General features: G+C 42.2%; 1 protein-coding gene across 2 annotated transcripts; it reads right to left on the bottom strand.

The window, feature by feature from the left end:
• Positions 1-406: 406 nt before the first annotated feature.
• BRD3OS (BRD3 opposite strand) lies at positions 407-12,970 on the bottom strand. Of its 2 annotated transcripts, none has more exons than XM_089685286.1 (2): positions 12,868-12,970; positions 407-10,530 (listed from the first exon to the last, which is right to left on the bottom strand). In XM_089685286.1, exon 2 carries the CDS (start codon positions 10,278-10,280, stop codon positions 10,029-10,031), a length of 252 nt encoding a protein of 83 aa, XP_089541412.1. In that variant the 5' UTR covers positions 10,281-10,530; positions 12,868-12,970; the 3' UTR covers positions 407-10,028. The 2 variants fall into 2 exon arrangements, with proteins under 2 accessions (XP_089541412.1, XP_089541413.1); XM_089685287.1 differs by lacking the exon at positions 12,868-12,970 and adding an exon at positions 12,686-12,836.
• Between the last annotated feature and the right edge of the window lie 2,359 nt (positions 12,971-15,329).

Genomic DNA, 15,329 nt, shown 5'->3' with positions numbered 1-15,329 from the left:
AGTTTTTAGTATGGTAGGGCAAAGTCAAAATACCATCACGCTTTTATTGCAGTCAGTGACCCATTTGTGGAGCTTTTCTTTCTCTTCCTGTCCCTGTGGTGCATAATAAAAAAAAAAGAGGGGCACTGATGTCCCTGGGAAAAGAAGGTGTAGTTCTAACAGGAAGTAGGCGAAAATTTCCACCTGGAATAAGGCAATAAATAACTGACGGGGGTCCGACTCTTTCCTGCTCCATCCAAAACAAAGTTTGGGCAAAAGGTTTTTATGTGTGAGGTAGCCGTACACCCTGAGGGACACAAATTGGGCTGACTATACAGGAAGAAAGCATGATAGGAAGGCAGTGGCCTGTAGAACTGCTTAGAGGAGGGGGACAAACACAGATTCTTACTAAAAGTACTTACAGCAATGAAGACTCAAATCAGCATGTTTATTTATCGAATGGCAAAATCATACATACAATACAGCTTCCCTTTATATAGTTTCCCTTATATAGTCACATTTCATATTCTGCCGAGTGAATCCAGCGGGGAGGTGAGATGTAACAACACATTTGGTGGTTTGGTGAACTTTATGTGGCAATGGTTTCCTACTCCCTGCCATTTAATACATTGGTGTGCTCGGTTATACGATCTAGGGAAATGGAAGTCTAAACTGCACACTAAACATTTGAGCTCACCAAATCGTTACTCAATATGACCTTATTGCAAAGGAACACTGAATTTTTTTGAGCACTGTAAGGTCATCTTCATTAGGCAAACCTGATGAAGCTGACCCTGCGTGCCTCCAGATATTAAATGTTGCTTCTAATAGTGAGTCTACTTGAAAGGGCTGCCAACTCACCAAAATGCTTAAAAAAAAAAATTAAAAAAAAAAAATTTTTTGACAGTCCACCACAGTGCATGTTAGTGCTTTATTGTGTCTTGCAGTGCACTGAGGTGCCATTCAAAATACAATCAACACACTTTTGTGTTTTTCACCGTTTGCATTAACCCAACACAGTGTAAATGAGCCCAACAGGACCAATATAGAGTAGTTCCTATATTTTGGAACGTGCTGTAGGTGCAGTCGACCTGCTTTAGGTGTTTTTGCATTCCAAAAGACTTGTTTTGGAGTAAGAAGCATTTCTGATTTCTGAAGTAAACAAAAGCCAGTTGACAATGACCCTTATGTGCCCAAACCTTTATATAATACTAATTGTATTCACGAAGACCATATTCACAACCTTGTAATCTAATGTACATACGTTAGTGCATGCCTAAACACCCATTAAAGATGTGAACTCAAAGTAAACTGAATGTTTTAAAGGGGGGGAGGGGGCCCTGGCCCTGGTCACCAGAACTATTGTCTCCATTGGAATATTTCCCCTCTATTACTTTTAAACTTTGGGATTTTGTTTTACTTTCAATTTCAATGATCATGGTAAACAGATGTTCTAATCCAGATCCACTGTCCAAAAAAAAAAACTATACTTATACTATAGTTATACTTTTTTCGGTTCCTGACAAATCCCCATGGCATCAGACACAGTTGATGCCAACCCTCCAGGGTGGTTTATTTATAAATTTGGGTCCCACATTAGCAGGGACATTCTGTAACCAGATAATCTTATTTCAGGTAAGGAAAAATGATAGTAATGGTAATCATTTTTTGTTTCCTTGACTTCTCCATGGCATAAAACATGGAAAATAACTACCACAGGCATAGTGGGATGGAGAATATGCTAGTGAAACAGGAATGTTTTTGGTGATGACCTTTTTTTCTTTTTTGCCTTGCAGATAATCTTGATGGTGACACACAGCTGTGACATCCCTACTACTCACGTTATGGGAGGGGTGGAATCAATCGGTGTGATGCCATGGAAATGACAGAAAATCCTTTTTAACATCATCAATCTCCAGAACAGGCGTGGCCCTCCAAAGTTATCCCCTTACCTCCTTTTTGGGGTCACAATTAAAGTTAGATTTCCCATCTGTTTCCATTATAACAATGGTCATCAGTACAACTAGAATAAATGTCCACAGCGGAGACAGACTGCAGTAAAAACCTGACTGGTTCTAATTCTTCCTTACTATCCAAACAAAGTTTTGGCTAGAGATACATTTTAGATCAGGGGTTGACTGCTTCATTCCAAGCCTTTTCACAATGGAGTTCTGTATTACGACAGGTACTTTGTAACGATATTGCTAAATCATTTTTTTTAGATTTCTACATAAATCAAAATTGTATTTTTTTTAAATGAACTTTAAAAAGCCTATTCGTATTTATGGATTCTGTTGTTTATTATTTCATGTTAAAGTGGAACTTCACCTAAAAAGGGAAATTCCACTGTTTCTACTCCTCCCCCTTCTCTCTCATGTTTGGCACCTAATAAAAAAAAAAAATATACATATATATATTATACAGTTGTGTTCAAAATAATAGCCAGACATCACTAACCTGATCAATCACTGTTTTTGGTAGAAATATTTCTACATGGCAAATAATTTACTAGCAGGTGTAGTAGCGTAATAGAAATCCAACAGACCCAACAGTCATGACATGAATGCTGCTAATTCTGTGTAATTGAATCACTAACTGAAAGGGGCATGTTCAAAATAATAGCAGTGTGGAGTTCTATTAGTGAGGTCATTCATTCTTTGAAAAACAGGTGGCAATTATTGCCCTTATTTAAGGAAGGAAGGCAGCAAATGTTGTACATGCTGGTTACAGTGCATTTCTCTCTGACATTCTGAGGAAAATGGGTCGTTCCAGATATTGTTCAGAAGAACAGCGTAATTTGATTATAAAGTTGATTGGAGAGGGGAAAACATATAAAGAAGTGCAGAAAATGATAGGCTGCTCAGCTAAAATGATCGCAAATGCTTTAAAATGGCAACCAAAACCTGAAAGACATGGAAGAAAGCGAAAAACTACCATTCGAATGGATAGAAGAATAGCCAAAATGGCAAGGACTCAGCCAACAATCAGCTCCAGGAAGATGAAAGAAGGTCTAAAGTTACCTGTGAGTACTGTTACAATTAGAAGACGCCTATGTGAAGCCAAGCTATCTGCAAGAAGCCCCCGCAAAGTCCCACTGTTGAAAAAAAGACGTGCTGAAGAGGTTACAATTTGCCAAAGAGCACATTGACTGGCCTAAAGAGAAATGGCGCAACATTTTGTGGACTGATGAAAGTAAGATTGTTCTTTTTGGGTCTAGTGGCCGGAGACAGTTTGTCAGACGACCCCCAAACACTGAATTCAAGCCACAGTACACTGTGAAGACAGAGAAGCATGGTTGCGCAAGCATCATGATATGGGGATGTTTCTCATACTACGGTGTTGGGCCTATTTATCACATACCAGGGATCATGGATCAGTTTGAATACTTGAAGAGGTCATGCTGCCTTATGCTGAAGAGGAAATGCCCTAGAAATGGGTGTTCCAACAAGACAACGACCCCAAACACACCAGTAAACGTGCAACATCTTGGTTCCAGACCAACAAGATTGATTTTATGGAGTGGCCAGCCCAATCCCCGGATCTTAATCTAATAGAAAACTTGTGGGGTGACATAAAAAATGAAGTTTCTGAGGCAAAACCAAGAAATAGAGAAGAATTGTGGAATGTAGTCCAATCATCCTGGGCTGGAATATCTGTTCGCAGGTGCCCAAAGTTGGTTGACTCCATGCAACACAGATGTACAGCAGTTCTCAGAAACAGTGCTTATACAACTAAATATTCATTAAGTGATTCAAAGGAAAGCAAAATCTTCAAACGTTTTTCAGTTTATATAGTGAATGTTTGAGTTTGTAAAGAAGAATACAAACAATGCTATTTTTTTGAACAGTCTAATATTCACTTTTCTTAATTTTTTTTTTTAGAGAAACAACACAAATTTGAAACATTCTATTCCAAATCAAAACCTGAAAAAAATGTTTGCGTTCCCAATGCATTTGTGTGTATGGAAATAAAAGCTATTAGAAGGATTTTGAGCTTTATTCACTTTTTTTCAACACGCTGCTATTATTTTGAACACAACTGTATATAATGTTTTATTTTATTTTCGATGGGGGAGCGGGTTCCCGTCAAAACCAGGTGATGTGAGCGGACGGTTTCCTCCCCACCCTCCCCCGCCCACAGTCCTCTGGGACACGTCACAGGTCCCAGAAGACTGCGGAACCATTCACAAGGTGTAGCGTGGCTCAAGCATGCACAGCGGGCAGCCGGCTGTGAAACTGCAAGTAGTCACAGCTGGCTCCCCCACAGTTAAGATGCCCAGAAACCAGTCAGGTGAGGATAATGCTAGACCTTTAGACAGGTGAATGGCTGTTTATTAAAAGTCCGCAGCTACAGTCTTGTAGCTGCTGACTTTCAATTTTTAATAAAGGTGATTGGATAACCGCTCTAGTGAAGCTATAGTCAGAAAAAGTATTCCTGCTAGATCACTTCAGGTTGGCCCATTTTGAAGGTATAGCTATATAAAACATTATAAATAAGTGCCTATACTGTTTAAAATTCAGTAATACAGTAGATGTGTAGAGGCTGATCTACCGACAGTCTAAAGATTTACAGCTGCTCAGGTGTTCTGAGCTGCAGCAAAATGGCAGCCTCCATCAAGAAGAAACAAGAACAATGCTGGAGGCAATTTACAGCACACACTGATTTTAGCAGCATAATTTTTAATGTGGAATGTGCACTGTATGTTTGATTTTTTTTTTTTTTTTTTTTAGCGTGTTATGGGTAAAGTTCCGCCTTAATCCTTTTGCTGCCAGGTCTGTCTTTTGTACAGACCTGATAGCAGAGGGTTTTTTTTTACAGACTCCTGGTGGCTGCAGCCACTGGGATTGTGTGTAAATCTGACAAGCCGACTTCTGGCTGTCAGATGAAAACAGTCCAGCACCTCCGGCTGCGCCACATTGCTTTTATATCCCCCATTAACTGGCTCCCCCACCCTGTGTCTCTGGCTCCGCTTGCCCATCTGCGGGCCTGGGACTGGCATAGCAGGTGACGCCAGATAGACGGGAGGAACCTGAGCAGACACACGTGGGCCTTGTGTGCCTTCCCCTTCTTGTTGCTGACCTGGAAACAATGTTTAAAACGTCACTTCCGGGTTCTCCTGTCAGTTTCCCTGGAACCTCTGGATGTCACATTAAAGAGAATCTGCCACCATAAAAGCATCACATAGTGGACTTTTTGTCCCCTATTTGATGAAACTTTTTTTTTTAATTGTGAAGAGTTAAGTTATACCCAAGTGTATAAAATTCCCAAAGATAAAAACGTGTGAGGCCCCCTATCCACACATATATGCACGTATTCGGGCGCCTACTCATAAAAATGTTGATTGCAATGCATGTTACATATTACCACACACGCTGGAGTGAGAGCAATATTTTTAGTACCGGATCTCCTCCATAATGCTGAACTGATGACCTATAGGGGCTTTTAAAGTGTCACCTTTAGAAAAAATAGGGTACTAAAGTTTGTCACCATTTCTTAGGCGCATGCACATTTAATGTGACATGTTGGGCATCTATTTATGTTTTACAAAATAGAGTAATTTATTGCGCTTGTGTGTCCTATAATTAATTTTAGTGTATTTTGGTAATATTGTGTGACATAAAAAATTGGAACTACCACTATTTTATTCTTTAGGGCACGGGTGTCAAACTCTATTTCATCGTGGGCCGCATCAGCATTATGGTTGTCCACAAAAAGTCAATTGTATCTGTAAGACTAGATATCCAGAGCCCCCCACCTTTCCTTACATCACAGTGCACCCTACCCTAATTTATGCTGCTGCAGGGAAGAAGCTGGGGACAGAGCTGGGAAGCAGAGAGTGCAGGGTCTGGAGGAGGACAACAGGAGGGCTGCAGTCAGCTGTAGGAGTCTGTGTTGAATGCTGAGACAAGGGGAGGCAGAGAAGAGAGGAGGGCTGCGGCTGCATAGAGAGGCTCAGGTTATAGAAGAGGAGTTCTGTCCTCTTTGCTGCCGACTGTTGAGACAATGTGGAAAAGGTGACAAGGGGGATCCTGAAGCTGCAGGAGAGGTGTGAGGGCAACATGAAATGGTCTGGAGAGCTGGATTCGGCCTGCGGGCCTTGTGTTTGACACTTGTACTCTATGTTGTCTGCTTTCAGAAAATATGTTTTGGGGGTTTATGCAATTTTAATGATTAAAATTATTTTTTAAACGTGTGCAAAATGTGCATTTTGTTTAAGTAGAATTTCAGCCTCAAGCCAACTAGCATTACAAAATGTCCCCTTCCCCTCCTAACACCTATGCTGACTAAATTGTGTGTATATTTTGTAAAGCGCTGTGCAAACAGTTGGCACTATATAAATCCTGTATAATAATATATCAACGGTAAGAAGAAATGATTCAGCAAAACATGGTTCTATTGGACATGATTACACCTTCTCCTCTAGTTACAGCAGACAATAGCTGATCCTTGCCTGCACATACTTCCTAACTGTGGTGTACCCTTGATGCTGGACCCTGGGCCCTTTTGAAATTTTAGCCATAACCCTTTAAGGGGCTTTCTATGCACCTCTATTACTTGAATCTCGAGATTTCCCAAGCGGTTTTTTGATAGTTCCCTATTTTCCCAGCACCCCTTTTTGTTTTTTGTTTTGCTGCAACTTTGTGCCCAATCATTAATGCAGATACCTGGAATGTAACAGACATGCCCTTCACTTCTATGACAAACAGCCCCCTCCAATTTTCCGGAACCATGGGAGTTCTGCTTGTTTTTTATCTTGGTTATGCCGCCATGGCTCTAAAACCTTATAGGAATTTTTTTTTTCTTGATTATTTTACTGTCATGCTATGAGGTATATGAGCATATATACTGCCATTGTTTTGCATTCTTTTTGTATCCATAAAATCTTAAAGAATTAAAAAATAAATTACAGTATACATAGTACTTACCACTGCAATCTGATCTTGTGATCCGCTGTATCACTAGCGGTTGCTGCAGGGAAAAGAAGAGATCGCTGGACAACGACTGGAAATGATGAAATGGACCCCCATGTCCCAGCCGTTGTTGGTACACTTTCCTCTTCCCTGAAAAAGCCGCTGACTGATAGAGGGGAGCCGGATCACATGACTAGCCTGGTGCTGTCTGAAAATAGGTAAGTATATACATCTTTTTTTACACAAGTTAGTCAGCATAGGTGTTAGGAGGGGGAGGGTGCATTTTTAAAACTAGTATGGTTTAGGCTGGCTTTCTACTTTAAGACCGCTCGTTCACTGCAATAGAACTAAATATGGACCTTCGCCTTCTTTAATGCAGCACAGCATTTAAGCTGTGATGAGCTGTAGTGTGTGTCTATCAGCATCTACTGCACATGTGTACTGGGATGCCATTTTATTGAACGGGAACACACAGATTGCCATACATTACAGGAAGGCACAGGTGTAAAGCCAGCTTTTCCTGTGAATATTTATAGTATCCATAGCCAGTGTGAAAAATGTTATTTTAGTCTTGGATACTTGGGGGGGGGGGGGGTTACAGACATGCACAGTAATTACATACCATTGCTATTAAATGGACAATTTCAGTGTCTGAATTTTTTTTTTTTTTTTTTTCTTCAACAAATATACATTTTGTGTGTCTTGGAGTAGTTTCTGATATTTAAAAGAGAAGATTTTGGTTTTCTACTATCTTGGCATAACAATTTTCTTGTATTATAAAAAGTGAAAGTGTAAATTCATGTAACAAATACTGTGTAACAAAGGGATAGTGCTGAAATGTACACTGCCGAGACGCAGGACATGTCTGTCATCAATATATGCTGGAATAGTTGCAGCAATTCTTTGATTTAAGAGCGACACAACATTGTGCAGAAAGGAACCCTGTACTGTGGGGATATAGAGGTTGCCATTGCTGAATTCTCCTTCTGAAATTGCTAGCTTGACTGGCTGTCATTCTGGTTCAGTAAGTTCAATATACAATTGTGATCAAAAGTTTGCATACCCTGTCAGAAATTGTGAAATGTTGGCATGGATATTGAAAATATGACTGATCATGCCCAAAAATGCTTTTATTGAAGAATTATGATTATATGAAGCCATTTATTATCAAATAGTTGTTTGGCTCCTTTGTAAATCATAACAATAACAAATCACCGAAATGGCCATGATCAAAAGTTTACATACCGTGGAATGTTTGGTCTTGGTACAGACACACAAGGTGACACACACGGGTTAAAATGCCAATTGGAGGTTAATGTCCTACATCTGTGGCTTTTTAAATTGCAATTAGTATCAGTGTATAAATAGCCAATGAGTTTGTTAGCTCTTACATAGAAGCACTGACTACGCTAGGTACTGAGCCATGGGGATCAGAAAAGAACTGTCAAAAGTCCTGTGCAGCAATTCTTCTGGCAGTTGTGGCTGCAATCTTTCTTGGTCTACCTGACCTTGGCATGGTATCAAGAGATCTCCGAACTTTCCACTTCTTAATAGGTGATTTATCAGTACTGATTGGCATATTCAAGGCTTTGGACATATTTTTATAACCTTTTCCATCTTTATAAAGTTCCATTACCTTGTTACGCAGAACTTTTGACAGCTTTTTTTCTGATCCCCATGGCTCAGTATCTAGCCTAGTCAGTGTTTGCAAGTAAGAGCTAACAAACTCATTGATTATACGCTGACACTAATTGCCAAACAACTATTTGATATAAATGGCTTCATATGATCATTATCCTTCAATAAAAGAGCATTTTTTGGCATGATCAGTCCTATTTTCAATATGAATGCCAAAATTTCACAATTTCTGCCAGGGTATGCAATCTTTTGAGCACAACTGTAGTTGTAGCCACTGATCCAGGAAAGATGCCTATACATACCTATTCTAGCTACTCCCATCTGGTCACATGATTAGGTCCCAGCGTCTGCTTCAATGTAGAAGATGGACAGCCAACAACGGATGTCTCATAGTAAACCTATGGGTGATGTCATTGCCCAGGCTCTGTAGCTACTGTTGTTGCCTCTCCCCTTCCCTACAGCTGGCAATAGGACCTGATCATGGGCTGGGACCAGCGTGGCTTCAGAACAGGTAAGTATAGACATCTTTTTTATTACAGGGTAGATAGACTAATCTTAGAATGGGGTTGGGAGTAGGTTTAGCTTTAGTTAGATTTTGACTAGAATTACACTTTAAAAATAGAGGCAGCCTGGCTAATAGCCTTTTTTGAAAAGAGATATCAGTAATTACAGCCCTGTATTTCTCTAGCTGTCCACGAGTAGCATTGTTTTCCCCATTATTGGCATGGATCCATTAACTAATAATCTGCACAGGAAATAACAGTTACCAATTTTCCTTTTCTAGCAGTCTTGTTAAATGTTATGGCAGCAACCTCTAACAATCTCCTATGATGACACAAATGTACTTGTAGTGGATTTTCATGACTGCTAGGGAACAAACATTTTCATTCTTTCTCAGCATAGGTTTCCTTTAAACAGGAAGGATGGATTTTTAAAGGAATAGGCTACAGGGCTGTCATCCTGATCCTGGTTTAACAACCTAGAAAGTCATTGATGTGGAAAACGTATGCAAGATTGAAGCTAGAACTTTACGGTAAGTTAGAAATGCCCATTCAGTAACAATGAGCACTGTTGCTGTTATTCCCTTCTAAAGGTGCTGATTTGTACCCCAACAAAGTAGGTGCCCTCAGATGGGGGTAGAATCAGGCTATATATGGGCAGCCTTCTCACAATAAAGCTGTTAAAATTCAACACTGATCTGAATGTACTTTAGCTCGACAGTCCCAAAATTGGCATAAATGTAAGTGCTTTCACCTCCCTTTCCCAAATACGCATGTGATAGAACAAGTGCTTACAAATTCCATCAACAACATAGGTCATGCAAGAAATTCTGTTACTTCTGGTTATATGAGTGTTTAGCTGATGAATTTTTATAAGAAATGGTCCCCTTTAAATGCACAGCTGCCTTTCCTAATGCAACATATGCTGGTTCTGTATGTACGCCTATTGTGTGACTAAATAAAGTGCAGCAAGTAAATACTGTTTACAGGTAATGCCACCTCACATTACGGTGCAGAACTTGGACTGTCCAGTGTCTCTAGAGATGCTGTGCTTGTCACGGACTAAGATGGACTGGTTCCCATACTGTGAGTACCACATACTCTGACTCCGGCTCAGATAAGTCCCAGGTGGCGCCGTCTCCAGCTTCTGCTGTTGTTGCTGCCAGATGAGGAGGGAAGTGTCTCTGTACCGCAGTCTGGCGTAACCTTCTGACATGGCTTTTTCAGCCAATGGTACCCGTCCACTGCTCATCACTCTGCTGTAATGTGTTCTGTAGTGTCAGATCAGTCCTAGAGGCAGGTTCTTCATGAATCCTCTTCGTGCCCTTTAAATAGAGGGTTGCCAGGACAAAGCATATACAAGGAAGTCAGGGGTCATTGTTATCATCACCCTAAACCTGAAGAGGTGGGAAATGGAGGAGCCCATCACCAGACCTGACTGCAGCATTTCTTTATGAAGTAATATATCTCTGTGTCCAGTCTTGTCAGAGATCTCAGGCTATCTGCAATGAAACATAATACAACGCTTACAAACATTACTGCATACACATAAACTGTAAGATGAAAACAAAAAAAACTATACTGTATAGCTCCACCATCCAGAATATGATGCACAAATCAAGCCCCCCAACTAGAAAAAGATATAAAGCTGGAGTTTAGGTGTGGACCTGTGGGATCCTGCTGGAAGCGACTGTAGTAGATATAGCGGCTACAGTGATCTCCACTAACTTCCAGGTCCCATGCTGAGAAGCAGGGCAGTGATGTCAGGATCTCCACCTCATCAAATCAGAAAATGCTTTGCATTCATTGAGAAAATGCAAAGTCTTCTCTGGTGCCCATGCCAAGCGAGTGACCTGTGTTCAAAAGGCAGCCGCTCAGCACAGGATCCGGAAGCTAATAATCACTGTAGCAGTGCCTACTACAAACATTTCCAGCTGCCAGGGGGAAAAAAACAGTAAAAATTGCCATACCTAAACTTCAGCTTTAACTAGTTGTTGACTGCAGCTAGCAGATTGACGACTGCACTGCGGCCGGCCAGTTCTGGGTGGAAGTCATATGACGTGCTCCTAAAACGCACTCTCCTGTGCGCCCCTGGCGATCTGTGTGATCGCTGTGTCCTACGGACACAGCTGATCATGTGATGTGGTAAAAGGCCAATCACAGCAGCCTTTTACCACATGATCAGCTGTGTCCAATCACACGCTGATCACCGGAAAATGCACTTTTCGGTTCTCGGCTGCACTTTCCTCACGCTGTCAGAGCGTGAGGAAAGTGCTGCAGAGAACCGGTAGCTGTCAGAGCAGCGATCGGCAACGATCATCAGGGCACTGATGATCGGTGCCCAGCAGTGCCACCCACCAGTTCCGCTCACCTGTGCCCAGCAGTGCCACTCACCTATGCAGCCCAGCAGTTGCGCCAGTCAGTGCCGACTATCCGTACCCATCATAAGTGCCAGCTCATCAGTGCCACCTATCAGTGCTGCCTATCCGTGCCACCTCATTAGTGGTGCCAATCCGTGCTGCCTATCAGTGGCCACCAGTGCTGCCTCATCAATGCACATCAGTGGAGAAAAATTACCTGTTTGCAAAATTTTATAATAGAAACAAAGAAATGTTTTGTTTTTTTTCAAAATTTTTGCTCTTTTTTTGCTTATAGTGCAAAAATTAAAACATCCAGCAGCTATTAAATACCACCAAAAGAAAGCTCTACTTGTGAGAAAAAAATGATAAAAATTTCAAATGGGTATAATGTTGCATGACCGCACCATTGTCATTCAAAGTGCAACAGCGCTGAAAGCTGAAAATTGGCCTGGTAAGGAAGGGGGTATAAGTGCCAATAGGCAAGGGGTTAACGGATAAGTTCACCTTTTGTAACTGTTGCAGCAGCCCCTGCACCCCCTACCAATCCCCCATTGTAACAGTGGGCTGGGGATCCTCTCCCAGCACCCACTGTCACAATTTAAAAAAAAAAAAGCGGCCATGCATGGCTCCACCCACCTGGCTCATTCACGGAGTTCTGTGACTGGGAGAACTACCAGTACCGACAGCCTTTGTAGCTGATGGCTTGTAGCTCTCAATGAACTACCAGGGGGCTGTTGAGTGCTCTAGGTAGTTCATTGATTCCTCCAGTCATTGTCTGACCCTACCATAAAAGGTAGAAGCAGACAGATACACTGACAGTCTGCAGGAACCTGAGATTGCACCCACAATCTGCTGATTGCTAGTGCAATGCTTTGCAGGTTCTTAGGAAAAAATATAATAAATGCACATTTTTTACATCCAAAAGATGCACAACATCTATTATATTTTTTTACAGAGGTGAACTTATTTAAAAGGGACCTAAAAATTCAAAGTAAGAATATTTTTTTTTTTAGCAGAATACTATTCAGGTATAAGGAGACTACAAATCCCAGCAACACATAAAGTAATGAAGAATAACTCCCACCTATAGAGGGACTACATATCCCAGCAATGCACTGTACAGAATATTACCCAGCTACAGGGGGACTACAAATCCCAGGAAATGTTATATAGCAATGCAGAATGGCCCCCCAGCTGTAGATGGACTACATATCCCAGCAATACATTATACAGTAAAGTAGAATGGCTCCCAGCTATAGGACTACATATTACAGCAATGCACTGTACAGAATATTACCCAGCTATAGGGGGACTACAACTAGCAGCAGTACCACTCCCGGTTGTGAGCCCCAGTAATAGCGATGATGGTGGGAAAACACAGGCAGGTCCCCTCCTGGCCCCTCTCGGAATACATGGATTGATCTGAGGCCTCCTCCTTCAACCCGGTGCCCCCTTTAGTCCCTTCAGCCCCCTGGTTACCCCTTCAGTCGCCTCCCTGCTGTCCTCTGCAGTAGCTTAGCTGCCAATCACCAGCTGCTGCCATGGTAACGCTGAACCCCGGGCCGGTGCTCTCACTAATCTGTCCCCGGAAACAATGACAGAACACAAGTGTTCCGGCGCTGGGCGGCTCATGTACTGTGTATGTATCCATAGGCTGAGGCACCAATGACACTGAGAAGCTGTCTGGCAGTAGAGAGGAGTCTAATGACTGACGAACAATCGTAGAAGGGCTCTATCTCCAGGGTCCATGGCTGGCACAGTGTACATGAAGTGCCTGGACGTCAGTGCTTCAAATGCTTACAACGTCCTTAGAAAAGCAGAACAGAGTTAGCAACTGAAAACCTATGAAAAGTATTGGGAGAGGGCAGTAAAGCTGTGGCTTAACCACTTGGTTTTTTACTTCCTTGATTTCTGTGACACGTGACTATACCCTGTGAGTAGGCACTGCTGTGTCACCCATTTCACAGAGCCTGCCTTCAGAACTACAGAGGTGCTGAGAGGAGGAGTTTCAGGATGTGGAGTTAGCACAGGAATCGCTGCTTGCAGGCAGCAAGGTACCATGGGACACATAGTCCTTAGAAATTGAAAGTACAGAACACAGGAGAAGCTGCAGAGCATGCAGGGAATCCAGGAATAGATGGCCAGCAGACAGGCAGAACTCTCAACATGAAAGGTGATTTTTCAAGTGAGTTTATATTGGATTGTCAAATATAACTATTGTTATTACAATACTGGTGTTATCACATGAATAAGAATGCTGTAAGCATAAATTTCCTATAAAGCTGGCCATACACTGCTAGTTTTTTTCATTTAGCCTAGCCAAGCGGCTGAACAGATTCCTACATCCACACAAAAAAGGCTGAAGGAGGCATCTCCTCGCCTGCATACTGTATTCTGACAGCGGAATCAGCCGCTTATCAACAGAAGATTTCCAGCTTGTCCCATTGGCAGAAGTCAATTGTTTGATTGAACTCTGTCAATCAGGAACGGTCACACACATTGAAATTCATACAGTCCCTGCTAAACTGGTCAAATTGTGATCAGTATATGGCTAGTTTAACTGCTTCCCCGCCGCTCTATAACAGATACACTGGTACAGGGCTGCAGGGTTGCGCAAAATCATGTGTATATATACGCGATTTTGCATTTCCAGGTATGGGGCGCGCGCGAGAGCCACACTGCCATTCACGGGTGTCAATCACCGGGTCCCGGCCAGTAATTACCCACTGGTGCCCGGTGATTACCGAGCATCTCCGATGGGGAGGAAGACTGTTTTGTTTACGAACAGTCTTCCTTCCTGTCTTCTCGGGCACACTGCACAGCCATCCACAGCAGTGTGCTGTGGAAGAAAAAGGTGCAAAAGCAGCAGGGATGACCGCAGCCTGGAGAGGATTGTCAGGAAAAGGCCATTCAAAAGTGTTGGGGACTTTCACAAGGAGTGGACTGAGGCTGGAGTCAGTGCATCAAGAGCCACCCCACACAAACGGATCCTGGACATGGGCTTCAAATGTCATATTCCTCTTGTCAAGCCGCTCCTGAACAACAAACGTCAGAAGCGTCTTACCTGGGCTAAAGAAAAACAGACCTGGTCTGTTGCTCAGTGGTCCAAAGTCCTCTTTTCTGATGAGAGCAACTTTTACATCTCATTTGGAAACCAAGGACCCAGAATATGGAGGAAGAATGGAGAGGCACACACTGCAAGATGCTTGAAGTCCAGTGTGAAGTTTCCACAGTCTGTGTTGATTAGGGGAGCCATGTCATCTGCTGGTGTTGGTCCACTGTGCTTCATTATTCCAGGGTCAACGCAGCCGTCTACCAGGAGATTTTGGAGCACTTCATGCTTCCTTCCGCAGACGAGCTTTATGGGGATGCTGACTTCATTTTCCAGCAGGACTTGGCACCTGCCCACACTGCCAAAAGCACCAAACCTGGTTCAATGACCGTGGGATTACTGTGCTTGAGTGGCCAGCAAACTCGCTTGACGTGAACCCCATAGAGAATCTATGGGGCATTGCCAAGAGAAAGATGAGAGACATGAGACCGAACAATGCAGAAGAGCTGAAAGCCGCTATTGAAGCATCCTGGTCTTCCATAACACCTCAGCAGTGCCACAGGCTGATAGCTTCCATGCCACGCCGCACTGAGGCAGTAATTGCTGCAAAAGGGGCCCAAAGCAAGTACTGAGTATATATGCATGATTTACTTTTCAGAGGTTCGATATTGTTCTATGTACAATCCTTGTTTTATTGATTGCATGTAATATTCTAATTTTCTGAGATTGTGGATTTGGGGTTTTCATGAGCTGTAAGCCATAATCATCACAATTATGACAAATCACGGCTTGAACTATCTTGCTTTGTATGTAATGAGTCTATCTCATATATTAGTTTCACCTTTTAAGTTGCATTACTGAAATAAATGAACTTTTGCACGATATTCTA

The sequence above is a fragment of the Staurois parvus genome, unplaced genomic scaffold (genome assembly GCF_062004578.1).
Source record: "Staurois parvus isolate SC_StPar_1 unplaced genomic scaffold, SC_StPar_1.0 ptg000365l, whole genome shotgun sequence".
In the NCBI taxonomy this organism is placed as follows: domain Eukaryota; kingdom Metazoa; phylum Chordata; class Amphibia; order Anura; family Ranidae; genus Staurois; species Staurois parvus.
This window is presented reverse-complemented; position numbering and strand designations above follow the sequence as displayed.